The sequence below is a fragment of the Misgurnus anguillicaudatus genome, chromosome 8, assembly GCF_027580225.2.
Source record: "Misgurnus anguillicaudatus chromosome 8, ASM2758022v2, whole genome shotgun sequence".
NCBI lineage: Eukaryota > Metazoa > Chordata > Actinopteri > Cypriniformes > Cobitidae > Misgurnus > Misgurnus anguillicaudatus.
In genome coordinates, this window is record NC_073344.2 from 28708706 (window position 1) to 28721517 (window position 12812).

At 36.9% G+C, this 12812-nt stretch overlaps 2 protein-coding genes across 2 annotated transcripts in view; one reads left to right on the forward strand and one right to left on the reverse strand.

The window, feature by feature from the left end:
* Positions 1–6739: 6739 nt before the first annotated feature.
* On the reverse strand, positions 6740–8807 carry med8 (mediator complex subunit 8). The gene is made up of 7 exons (XM_073870657.1): positions 8661–8807; positions 8315–8436; positions 8097–8241; positions 7473–7618; positions 7305–7387; positions 6992–7228; positions 6740–6904 (listed from the first exon to the last, which is right to left on the reverse strand). Exons 1-7 carry the CDS (start codon positions 8664–8666, stop codon positions 6840–6842), a joined length of 804 nt encoding a protein of 267 aa, XP_073726758.1. The 5' UTR covers positions 8667–8807; the 3' UTR covers positions 6740–6839.
* Positions 8808–9391: 584 nt separating this feature from the next.
* Positions 9392–12812, forward strand: part of szt2 (SZT2 subunit of KICSTOR complex) — a 115091-nt gene continuing 111670 nt past the window's right edge. Inside the window, exons 1-6 of the mRNA XM_073870658.1 lie at positions 9392–9552; positions 10266–10391; positions 10809–10982; positions 11178–11348; positions 12023–12145; positions 12410–12569. Of these exons, the coding sequence (XP_073726759.1) occupies positions 9529–9552; positions 10266–10391; positions 10809–10982; positions 11178–11348; positions 12023–12145; positions 12410–12569 (778 nt within the window). The 5' untranslated portion in view covers positions 9392–9528. The remainder of the gene's footprint in view (positions 9553–10265; positions 10392–10808; positions 10983–11177; positions 11349–12022; positions 12146–12409; positions 12570–12812) is intronic.

Here is a 12812-nt window from a genome sequence, read left to right on the forward strand (position 1 = left end):
CTGGGTCAAAAATGACCCAATGCTGATTTGAAAATGACCCAATGCTGATTTGAAAATGACCTAATGCTGGATTAAAAATGACCTAATGCTGGATTAAAAATGACCTAATGCTGGATTAAAAATGACCCAATGCTGGATTAAAAATGACCCAATGCTGGATTAAAAATGACCCAGTGCTGGGTTAAAAAATGACCCAATGCTGGGGCAAAAATGACCCAATGCTGGGTTGAAAATCACCTAATGCTGGGTTAATAATGACCTAATGCTGGGTTAAAAATGACCCAATGTTGGGTTAAAAATGACCTAATGCTGGGTTGAAAATTACCCAATGCTGATTTGAAAATGATTCAATATTGGGTTAAAAATTATCCAATGCTGGGTCAAAATTGACCCAATGCTGGGTTAAAAATGACCAATGCTGGGTTAAAATTACCCAATGCTGGGTTGAAAATGACCCAATGCTGGGTTATTATAACTCATGGTTGCAACAACAACCCAACATTGGGTAAATTTTAACCCAGAATGTGTTTTGTCTAATATTTACCCAAAATGGGTCAAAAATAACCCAGCCATTTTTAGAGTGAAGAAAGATTTGAACTTTCAGTAAACCAAGACATTGTGAGAACATTCATCATAGGTGAATTATTCAAATTATTGTTATTCAGAGATACCTGATTGTTATATAATACACATCCTTTTTATAGAAAGTGTTATAACATCCTAGTCGAGTGGTTTCAGTATAAACATCACACAAGTTAAGTATAGCCTACTCTGGAGCTCACAGAAGATTATTTATCCCAAAAGTTCTCTATAGTGTCAAATGACATTTTTAATCAAATTTGTCTTAAACAAGCAATTTATGCTTAAAACCCTAAAACATTTTTACACAGAATTTTGCTTTTATAATTTCGCTTCAGAGCCATCGGTGTACATTATCGCTTTTTGCATAATGCACAAACATCAATGGCAGTACAATGCACACAAGCCCACCCCTGTGCGATCGACCGGGACCCGGAGGGATGGAATTAAAAACCAAAGCTGATTGTAAGAGAGTCTTTGTTCCTGTGCAGGGATTATGGAAAAGCGGATATCTCATGTGACTATACGGGGGATGAGCCACGTCTTATCTCCTCTTGTCTATACTGAGCAAAGAAATTTGAAGTGTTCTTCACGGGAGGTTTATTATATTGACATGTCGTGAATTCTGTACAGCCGCAGGGACTTGAACTTCTTCAAAGCAGGAACATCAAATTCTTCCCTAATGCCTCTGGTTATATTGCTGAAAATACAACAATATCAATTCTAATGGTTTCCATTACAAGTACTATTATGAACCACCAATAAAACCATTAAACGAGTCCATTATGTTGTGTGTTTTAGGCCTAATTCAAGTAGAACCCAACACATTCACCCAGACAGCAGGCCAGATCCGCACCGGAACTGCTGACTCCGGTTCGGATCTGGCCCGGGGTCGTCTGCTGTCGGTGCAGTAGAAAGACCCACACAGTTTCCACGAAATCCATTAGAATCTCTGTGATGGTTTTGTTTGATGATATAGATTAGAGGACTATGTTAGATTGTAATTTAGGAGGACACACGTAACAGGGCCGCTGGATTTGTTAAGCATTGTTGCCTCAGGGGTGTGCTTGCACCCACAGAGAGATAATAAATTCCCTTGATCTGTCTCAGACACCAACTTTTCCCAAAAGAGAAGCGCTCGTCTCCGTTTGTTTGAGGAAGATCCACGGTTGGTGTCACTCACGCGCTTCATGTTGATCAAACCGCTCACGCGCTGAACTTTTGAGATGTGGGTGTTGGAAGTTAAACAGTGATGCTCGGCAGTGTTTGCCTAAAGAGTTTCAATGTTAATGAATCAGACGTCTGAGAGTCGAGGCTTTGAAAACAACGCCTCGAGACAAACAAGAAACTTATCTCTTTGAAACAAACTGCGAAAGTGATGCGAGGGTGGCGCGTGTTGTGTTGTTCTGGATGAAATCGGAGTTTCTTTTAAAGACGTCCTGGAGGAGAATTAACCAAACCTGTTTACTGTCTTACTTGTCAAACAATTACTGTTATGCGATCAAACTCAGAGAAATGTGTTTTTAAGGATTAAGATGTATCACAACTATTTTTGGCAGGCTGTTTATATTTTAAACGTTCAATTTGTAATGTTGGATCAGGATAAGTTTGTTTGTTTGTTTGTAGGTTGACAGCAAACACGGGATAAATGAGTGGTTGTGTTGTTATTTTGTCTGCAGAGATCTTTTAGTGTGTAAAACTGGGAGTATAGTTTGTTTTTTACGTGAACACGTACGTGCACGGCAGAATGCACAGCCTGTTTATTTGACTCATTAGCTCTGTCCCAAATTTCGGCTTCATGTGGACTTTCAGACTCGTGGCCTTAAAGGGACACTCCACTTTTTTTGAAAATATACTCATTTTCCAGCTCCCCTAGAGTCAAACATTTGATTTTTACCGATTTGGAATCCATTCAGACGATCTCCAGGCCTGGCGCTAGCACTTTTAGCATAGCTTAGCATAATTGATTGAATCTGATTAGACCATTAGCATCGCGCTAAAAATAACCAAGAAGTTATATTTTATTTAAAACTCGACTCTTCGATAGTTACACCGTGTACTAAGACAGACGGAAAATTAAAAGTTGCTCATTTCTAGGCCTATATGGCTAGGAACTTTTCTCTCATTCTGGCGTAATAATCAATGACTTTGCTGCTGTAACATGGCTGCAGGAGGCGCAATGATATTACGCACTGCCCGAAAATACTCCCCTGCCATTAAAAGTTACTAAGGGGACTATTTTCGGCTGCTGCGTAATTTGTTATTTTCAAAAAAATTGGAGTGTCCCTTTAAATTGCGTGTGCTTGCTTAGTATACGAGTCCATAGGGTGTCCCATCTGTAATTTTTACGCTGTGAAGTGTGCTCATCAGCGCCCTCTTTGCACCCTTAATGCCGTCTTCGGCGAAGCCCCCACTGCTGCAGGCTCCACACACTTTACAAACCCAGAAGTCCTTGCGAAAGAGCAATCAGACAACGGATGGGTGGAGTCATTTACGCAGACCTTCATGCGCCGCAGTGTGCATACTATTCCCTTAGACGATGACACTACCGTAGCTTCTCTATGTGTTTCAATACAGGTTTGTAATAACATGAGTCAGGTAATGATGACAAAATTTTCATTTTTGAGTGAACTGTCCCTTTAACAGTCGCACCGCTAGTCGCTGCTGAAGATTTAGGTTTATGTGTGAGGGTTGAATATCTTCACGAACGGTGAAAAATCATGAAAACTATTTCGGTGCTTACACGTTTTAGTAAAGGTTAAACAAATAAAAAAACTAAATTAATAGAAAAACAAAGAAAATCTATGAAATGATCTCAGTAATATAGTGCAGCAGACATGTTTTGTTTGTGTAAATAAGGAATCTGGTGAGTTCTTTATTTCTCTGTAGTATAAGCGCAGGGTTTTCACAAGGATTCACGTCTGAGACTCAGATGAGACTCAAGGCGGGAGGCGGCTGTCACATTGAGTCTCTTTGTCGTCTCAAACACAAATCGGTTTTCAGCCTCAAACCAAAAGAGCCCAGCCCTAGCGAATGTCCTGCGTGACAGATCCTAAAATTCACATTAATGGTTTTAAATAATCATAGATTATGGGATTTAAACCATCCATGACAACAATGAAAAAAATCATTGATGTGAAATTTGATGGATACACTTTGAATTTATAATTTTACCTAGACAAAAATTTTCAAGAAAATGTGATGCTTGCTCTGGTGTGGCCAGAGTCTTGAAAAAAGGAAATATGGTCTGATTAACATTGTAGTTTATTCAACAAAAACCTCCTGTTTGGATGAAATTTCGTGAAGGTTTAGTGAATGCACATCAGGATGCTCTTAGGTCCGGTGGGTGGTTGCTAGGGTGTTGCTATACACCTGCTAGTGTAGTGAATGTCCCCCAGACAGCAGACGACTCCGGGTTGAATCCACACCGTAGCTGCTGACTTTGGTGTGGATCCGGCACAGAGTCATCTGCTGTCTGGGTCATTGCTTTAAGCGGTGCTTTAAGTGTTCTAGGTGGTTGCCATGGCATTGCATCTGGTTTCTAGGGGATTTTCACATCTGTTTGATGATCAATTATGAAAGTGACAGCAAACGTCATGAGGATAACCATAAATATGAGATCAAATACACATGTTGTGACACAATCATGCTACTTTTATGGGGACATACAGACTTATTTACCATGGTCACTTTAAAGAATATTTAGATTAAAGGGATAGTTCACAGAAAAATGAAAAGTCTTTCATCATTTACTCACGTTGTTTCAAACATGTATACATTTCTTTGTGATACTGAAAAACAAATATAGATATTTTGAAAAATGTTTGTAAACAAAACAGATCTGGGGCACCATTCACAATATTATTTTTGGTCACACTTTATTTTACAGTGTCTGTGTTACAGTGTAATTAGATAATTAAATACTAAGTGATATAGGGGCGGTTTCCCGGACCAGGATTAGCTTAGTCCAGGACTAGGCCTTAGTTTAATTAGGAAATATAACTAGTTTTAACAAACATGCCTTACTAAAAACATTACCTGTGTGCATTTTGAGGTAAAACAAAGGGAACTGATGTATTTTAAGATATGTAAGTGCAAGTTGTTTTCAGTTTGGAGAGCTCTTAAATGTGTTTAAGTCTAGGACTAGTCTAATACCTGTCCGGGAAACCTCCCCATAAAGTAACAACATGTACTTACTATAGGGTTAGGATCGGGGTTTGGTTAAGGGTTAGTTTCATGCAATTATGCATAACTAAACGATATTAGTATAGTAAGTACATGTAACTTGTGTACTAAAGACACTGTAAAATAAAGTGTTACCTTATTTTCTCTTAATATGGAAGTCAATGGTGCCCCAGATCTGCAGAACAAAGACATTTGTAAAAGTTTGGAACAAATTATGACATTTGTCCCTTCAAGATAATTTCCCAACATACAGTGTGTGACAATTTTTGTTTCCTGGTAAAATACTCTTTATAAAATTTTCGCATTATGTTTCTGCTGAGACCAAAGTCAGTTATTTCTTGGCTAATATTTCCTGATATGTATTCATCGACACTCACAAAACACAAAAGAGAACTGAAATTTTATACATCATTTGTGTGCAAAAGTAGGAATGTGATTAAATTTAGGAATCCTCTGAGAAGATTTGTGTGTCTTCCGCCTGACGTGCTAATTGGATGCTCGAAGAATTAGAAAGAGTCCCAAGCCGCTTTCATTTTCACTTTTAAATTGATCATTAAACACCCCCGGCATGTGAAATGAGACTGAATATGTGTGATTTCATGGGATCAGTAAAATTTCATACACGATGAGGTGCTGACATTGAGGATCTGAGCTTTAAATATCATCAGGTTATATAAACTTTATTGATACAAGACACCAACAGTAATAGATCAGTAGTCACAGAAGTGTCACATCATAAACTGCAGTCACACATAAGTTTACTGAAATTGTTGTAATTTAAGTTATTTTCAACCTAGAGTTGGGTCAAACCTATATAATGGGTTAAATTAACCCAGAAAATGTTTAGATTCTGTCATAATTTTTTCACTATCATGTTATTACAAACCTTTATTTATTTTTTCTGATAAACAGGAAGGAAGATAATAGGATAAAAGAATACTATGAAAGTGAATGGGGCTCATGAATGGTTTGGTTTTGCAGTGTGCATTATTTTCTAATAATTCAACGACCCGTCATCAATTATTCCTTTCCTATAAAATTAAGATTTTAAAGTGTGTTAATATCTACACTATAAAAATGCTGGGTTATTTTCAACCCAGCGTTGAGTCAAAAAGGGAGGAGCCCAGCTAAATTAATCCAGAAAATGTTCATATTTGACACAACAATTGGTTGAAACAACCCGGCATAGGTTAAATTACAACCTAGCAAACTGGGCTTGTCTCTTTTTGACCCAACACTTGGTTAAAAATAACCAATCATTTTTAAGAGAGTACGCTCAGTTATTATATGTGAACTTCATAAAACAAATAAAAAATGTCTAAATATGAATTATTAAAATAGGTATAGTTGTTTTGTCAACCCTGTGATTGCTATATTATATCTGTAATATTTTGAGCTTTTTTAGATAATATTGATGTAAACTAATAAACAATTGAAGGTCATGTTACTATTATCAAAATTCATTTAATTTTTCTACTTGTGTTGACTGTAATATTAAAAGTAACTAAGATCTGTTCTTAAGAAATATACACTTATTACGTGAAATGACACAGTAAGTTATCACAAACACTTACTCAAATGCCCACATATGGACTTGAAATTGTTTCTATAAACATATTTATGACTGTATGACTTTTTTATATGTCCCCCGTTTTGTTTGTAGGAATGACTAATATGTGAACATACAACATATACATAATAAATCACGCTTTTAAACATTTTCTATAAACTTACAGCTGTATATTTCAGATATTTTTAATAACCTAAAATTTACATTGTAAACCCAAACTTTCCAGTTAAACTTAAAATACTACATGAAAATATTTTTCCATCTATACATTATAGGGCGATCCTAAGGTAAATCAAGTAATAGGCCAATGCTGCCATCTAGTGCTTGAAATAGGCAGATTTTTTTAAATACAAAGGAATTTCAGCATGTGACTTTAAATCATTGTTAAAAAACTGTCATAAATGATTATTTTAACAAAAATGTTTATTGAAGATGCACAAAAACAATTAGCATTTCTTCTCTTCCATTCCACACAAATAATCCTTACAAAATGCATTACTGATGTTCATCGATTGTAAGGATGCATAGATGCAGACTTGATGTTAGTCTTGATGTTACTGGGCATTTTCCCTGTTGATAGAGAGAGAAACACAGCATTAATGCCACATTACAACTTTGACGCTTCTATTGGCATTATACAGATTACAAATGTGGTACCTGGTTGTCCGGGCTGCTGTTGAGTAACCTGTCCACCCATTCCCGGCTGATGGCCTGAGCTTCCAGCAATAGTGACCTGCTGCAGTGTGGGACCTCCTGACATCATCTGTTGTCCAGGATGACCAGGAGCGACCTGGCCCGGTGGTCTGCACTTGGAAAGACCCTTTCCGAATCCCACTGCGGCAACCAGTGCGTTAGTTTCAGCTGGATTGAATGATGGTTTGTTTTGACGCAAAGCTAAAGAGAAAAAAAAATGTAAATCTCTGTGCACTCATGAAAAGCTGGAAAATATGCAATGAGACAGTTCAACAACCTGAGGTTTCAGAGTCTCTGTCATCACGAGGGTTGTTGAGCTTCTCCAAAAGGTTTGAGCACAGTTTATTTAATGTTTGAATCTGTTTCTACATACAAAAGGAAATGAAATTTAGTGAGTGATGTGAAAAAAGTGAAATGGATTTCATAGTCATATCCATGTGGCCTATGTTTCTGTGCAGCCTCAGGTCCGATCCTGGCTGCCTCGGCACTCAGTTGTTTCTCCTGTTCCTCAACCTCGGGGTCGGGTTTGGTCCTTAGATGGTCTGGCACAATCTCATGACTGAATACAGGAACTCGCTGCTCTGTTAGTTTCTAGATCATGAGTAGAAACATAACAATAAAGTTATTGCCCGATATTTGGATGTTTTAAATTATCATCCCAAACCAGCTTTACTGATTTATCGCCCACCCCTAGTTAAAAAATAGATCTGATTTCTGTGAATTGAGTCTGAGACAATATTATCTTTATCCACATTAGCATTACAATATGCTAACAAACACATTTAGAAAAGCTTTTGGGTAAAATTAAACGTGTCAGTCAGTGGCTGTGGGCGGAGCTTTGTCAGTGTGACGTCACATTAACAAGAGAATCACAGCAGCATGTCTAATGAGATTTGTTTTAATGAGGATAAAATAGAAGGATTATGGATTTTTTTTCATTGTAGGGTGGTTGTGTTCACACCCTGCCAACACACATTTATGTCCATTTATGCATACTATAGGCGCTTTAAGATTTCTAAATGTAAATAATATCTGTTATGATTGATTAATCTTTGATGAGGATACTCACAGCCAACTCTTCATCTCGATCAGGAGACAGCAGCAGTGGGATGATAACTTGTGATCTGTATGACGGAGTCTTTTCATTTCTTAAGAGTTTGTTGATGGTGTTTAACTGCCCAGACAGAAGGGCAAAACTATCCAGGACTGAGGGCCTGAAGTAAAAACATCAGTCAGTAACAGTGATAGTTACTACTTTAATCGGATGAGTTTTTTTAGTCTACTCACCATGTCAGTCTGTCAAATTCATTCTCCAGTTTATAAATGAAACTCTGTAGGGAGCCTTTTAAATGAGCCACGCGAGTGATCAGAGACTCGACGGATGCCTCTAACTGCTTCTCCTCTCGTTGCTATTAAAATAAAACACAACCTCTCATGTTTTTACATTCAATAATAACAATATCGCTCATTTTCCCTCTCGTGTACATCTCTATGGTGGGCATGCTAGCACTCTTTATGAGCAGAATAAACGATTTCAAATGGGGCTGTTCTACGAAATAAATAAATAAAATATGATATTCGAAATTTTAAAACAGCTGCAAAATGTCCACAAATGGATATGTGATTATCTTACCTGCATTTTACAGCCGCTGGATAAACACCACAACAAAGAGCGTTAAGCGGAAGTAAACAAACACTTGCAGCACTAAATAGAATCCGACTGCCGACACGCGCTGGACAGAAACGTTCCTTTAAGTTTGCGACAGAGGCTATTTAGCTATTTTTGTTTCCTCTGTTTAATAAAATGTTTTAGTCTACGATTTTAATCGGTTTATATTTGTCTATTTTAATCTTATTTTTTATCCATCTGTAGCTTGCATCAATATTTGATTGCCAGACATTTTTGATAAAGAAAAGGTTGGTGATTTGAATGAATGACTGAATAGAATTTAAATTTTAGTAGCTTGAGTTGATATTTGTATATGTGAAAGTAAGATTTGAGAAACGTTATAAGCATGGTTATAAGATACTGCTTTTAAATTTTCCATGTTGTACCTTTATACTAGGAAAAATATTTAGAAAATGAAAAATAAAAAAATAACATTCTGTAATATTTAAAAATGGTATGCTGATAATATAAAATCGAATGAAAAATAATTGCAGAATGTTTTATAAACTTTTACAGAAAGCATTCACCACATTGTCTTAGACTTTTGGACTTCAGCAAAAAAAAAATATATATACATATGTACATACATATATAAACATTATAATTCTTGATTAGATTTTTAATACGTTCAGTGCTATTTACAAGAATCTCCACAATATATAGAAAGCCTATTTATTTATTGAGCGAGAGCTTTTATTTTGAAATAATGTGCCGGAAGTGAAGAAGTCAAATTGGCTGCAGTTTACAGCTCTGTTGAGTTCTCAGAAAATTAAAACCCTGTAAACTCAACCGTAGCGCTGAAAAACAAACAGCCAGTAATGAGAAGCACGGCATGGCAGAAAGACAGGACAATGAGGTAAATTAAGCTCTTATATTTACCGCCTTTTTTGTTTTAGTCAGTTAACTTGCACGGACTTGTTTACAGGTTCAGAAACAGGACAAATAAACAGACCAGGAAAAAAAATTATATTAGGAAAAATATGAGACTTCTATTATGATATGTATTTTTCTGTAATTGATACAGTATGTTAAATAAATTTATTTAACTCAGCTAAATACATTGAACGCAGAGGTTTATATTGTCAAGAAAATCAATTGAATGCAGTTCTGTCATGTGCTTGCAGCCCCTCCCTCTTACAAAACAACATCATGCTGTTCTTGACTGACAGTGCACGTGCACACACTAGCATGTATTTACCACTTCTTCAATACTGTTGGTTAAAGCCAAACACTAGTAGAGTGATGTTATTTTGAGTTAAACTGTGTGCTTATAAAAGGTTTCTCACTGCTTGTCTACGCTGGTCACTGCAAAGGGTTTGTGGACATAATGGTCTGTTGTCTTTAAAGGGGATGATGTAATCAATCAGGGTTCATTTATCATTATCAATATCACCAATACAGCAGTAAATATTGACAATGAATACCAAAGTATCATATCTATCTATCTATCTATCTATCTGGTTACACCAGTTTGAGCACTAGCTGTGGAAAGTGAACATTACTGTTTCTTTGCATTTTCATAATAAATATAGTTTGTGTTGATGCTAAAGTTTGTATTTCTGTGTTCAGGTGGAGGAGGCTGATCAGGTGTATCTGCTGATGAAAGAGCAGTACAGGTTATCACGTAATGTGCGTCTGTCCTGGTTCCTCAGCAGATTAAATCAGGTCATCCGACCCAGTTCCCAGTCTGACCTGGTAAGAGAAGGAACTAGCCTTAACACTTACAGGCCAATGTTATGGTTCAGCAATTAAAAGGAACATAATATCATTAACTGTTTTTACATGCAAACAAAATGTAAAAATGTTTATTATTATCCACATATAAGATTGTAGGACTGACACAAGTGGGAAGTAAACACATAGTTAGTTTGAATATAATGGGTGTTGCATGATAATCTGGTATGATAATCTCATAATGACAAAATAATGTCTAGTTTGAGATTTAATAGATGAAATCGATTTCAGTTTTTTGTTCTGTCCTCAAATTAAAGTTTGTGTTTGACCAACAGCACTTAATATATTATTTAGTATTCATGCAAATCTTTTAAAAGTCATTTCTGAAAGCTCTTTTTCTCCATACCCTGTGATGATGTTTTTATGATTTGTGCTCAGCTGAAATCAGAGAACGAGTTGGATGTTTTGAGTGTCCTCCCGAAAGGATGGCAGCCCGGTTCTCCTCCCTCGTCTTGCGCGTGTCTGCTGGTTCCCTCCACACGCGTGATCTTCCTGGCTCGCCGGTACCGCCTTATCATTCAGCTGGACCTGAGTCCTTCTACCGGGATTGTGGTAACTGAACTTAATCATCACATGCAGTGAAATGCAAAAATAATCACCCTTGCTCACGCCATTGACTAGATCACAGAGCAGTGTTTTGGTTTACATTTACGGTGTAAAACAATAGCGCTTTTAGGTGTTGGTTTGTGTAGTTTTTATTAAAAATGAATTCAATATATTGCTAATATAAGTGGAATGTCTCTTTAGGATGATAGCACAGGAGAGATGATCTTTGATGAAGTCTTCCACGCTCTCTCTCGCTGTTTGGCCGGACTGGCGAGACCCTTTGTGGTTCCAGGAACTGGGCACGTGTTTAAGCCTGAGATCTTCATCACCATTTTGGCCTATTCCTCCATCATCGGTCTTAGTTCTCATCAGGTGGGTAGAGTTTCAGGACGTTTCAAACAAAAATCCTATCCTTTCATCTTACCTTCTTTTGTTATCTTTTTATTACCTCTCAAATATGGGTTGGGTTAGGGCACCATCTGGTGGATGATAGCGGATATACAGATTGCTGGAAAAACTCGTCAATGGCAGTGAAAGAGTTAAAGGAAATGCGATGTGCGACATCTTGCTAAATCATGCAATGTGCGATAAAGTAATGTTTTAAGTTTGTAAAATCAGTTTGAATAATAATAAAAAGTATTTAAAACCGCTAATCATATAACAACATGCATATTTGCATTTTTTTCTGGGAAAAGAAAGCATCACTGTCTCTGTCTCGCCAGTCTCTCCCCTATCTGCATCAATCTAAAACTTTGACTATGCATATTACATTTTTTTTTTAAGTATTTAAAAAACATTTAGTTATTGCAAACCATTGCGATGGGTGTTTTGTAATATGCACTTTTGCGATATTTTGATAATTTCAATGTATCTTGCTGCCCCGTGCATTAACCGTATTTTAACCATCAACAAATATTAATGATAAATTGGTTCCCTTTAGCTTATGCATTTACTGCTGTTACATTATTGTACAGTGTTATCAGTGAAGTAAAGATAAACTGAGTTTCTATGGTTGTATTCTGATTGGTAATAATCCTGGCCATCAGGTGCTAGTTCAGGGCTGTCAGCTGGGCTCCATGGATCTGGAGAAGTTCCTGCAGCAGATCTATCAGCAGCTGAGAGCCGTGGAGAGCAACATCGCTGTGGTCCTTCAACAACAGCAGAATCAGGCAAGACCAACTAATTTTTTTGTTCAATAGCATCTGTGCATTCAGTCTTTTAAAATATTATTCAGTTTTTATGGTAAGTCACTTGTTCAAGTCTGTGAGCGTTTCGCCAGACACATGTGCTTAAAACATAGCCAAAATTAAAGTGATGAATACATTATTTTACTCCATAAAAAGTGCAGAAACTCTTCAGAAGGTTTTTGCAGATTGTTTTTTAGTGCAGAAGTCTGTTAATTAAACGGTAAGTTGTTGTATCTGTTCGTTTAGTTGTGTGGATTTCTGAGTCAGTCCTTCTGTAATGATGCTGTGGAAGAGACGTCTCAGAGGAAGCTGGCGGTTTCCATGGTAACAGCGGATGTTGGACTGGTCAGCATGGTGAGGCAGGGGATTCTAGCACTACAACTTCTTCCTCCAAACTCTGGCGCAGGTCAGTGCAACACCTGCATTAACTCTTTCCCCGCCAGCATTTTTTTTTACATTTTTTTATGATTTATCACAAAAGTGTAATACCTTCCAGAAAATGTTCTTCATTAAATATATAAACGTACAATAGGATAGGATTTTTTTGGGCCGATACCGATTTAAACAGACAACTTCTGTCCAATACCGATATTAAACACTTGTATACAATACTATACAGTTGGTCTATTAGCTAGTTTATTTCTGCATC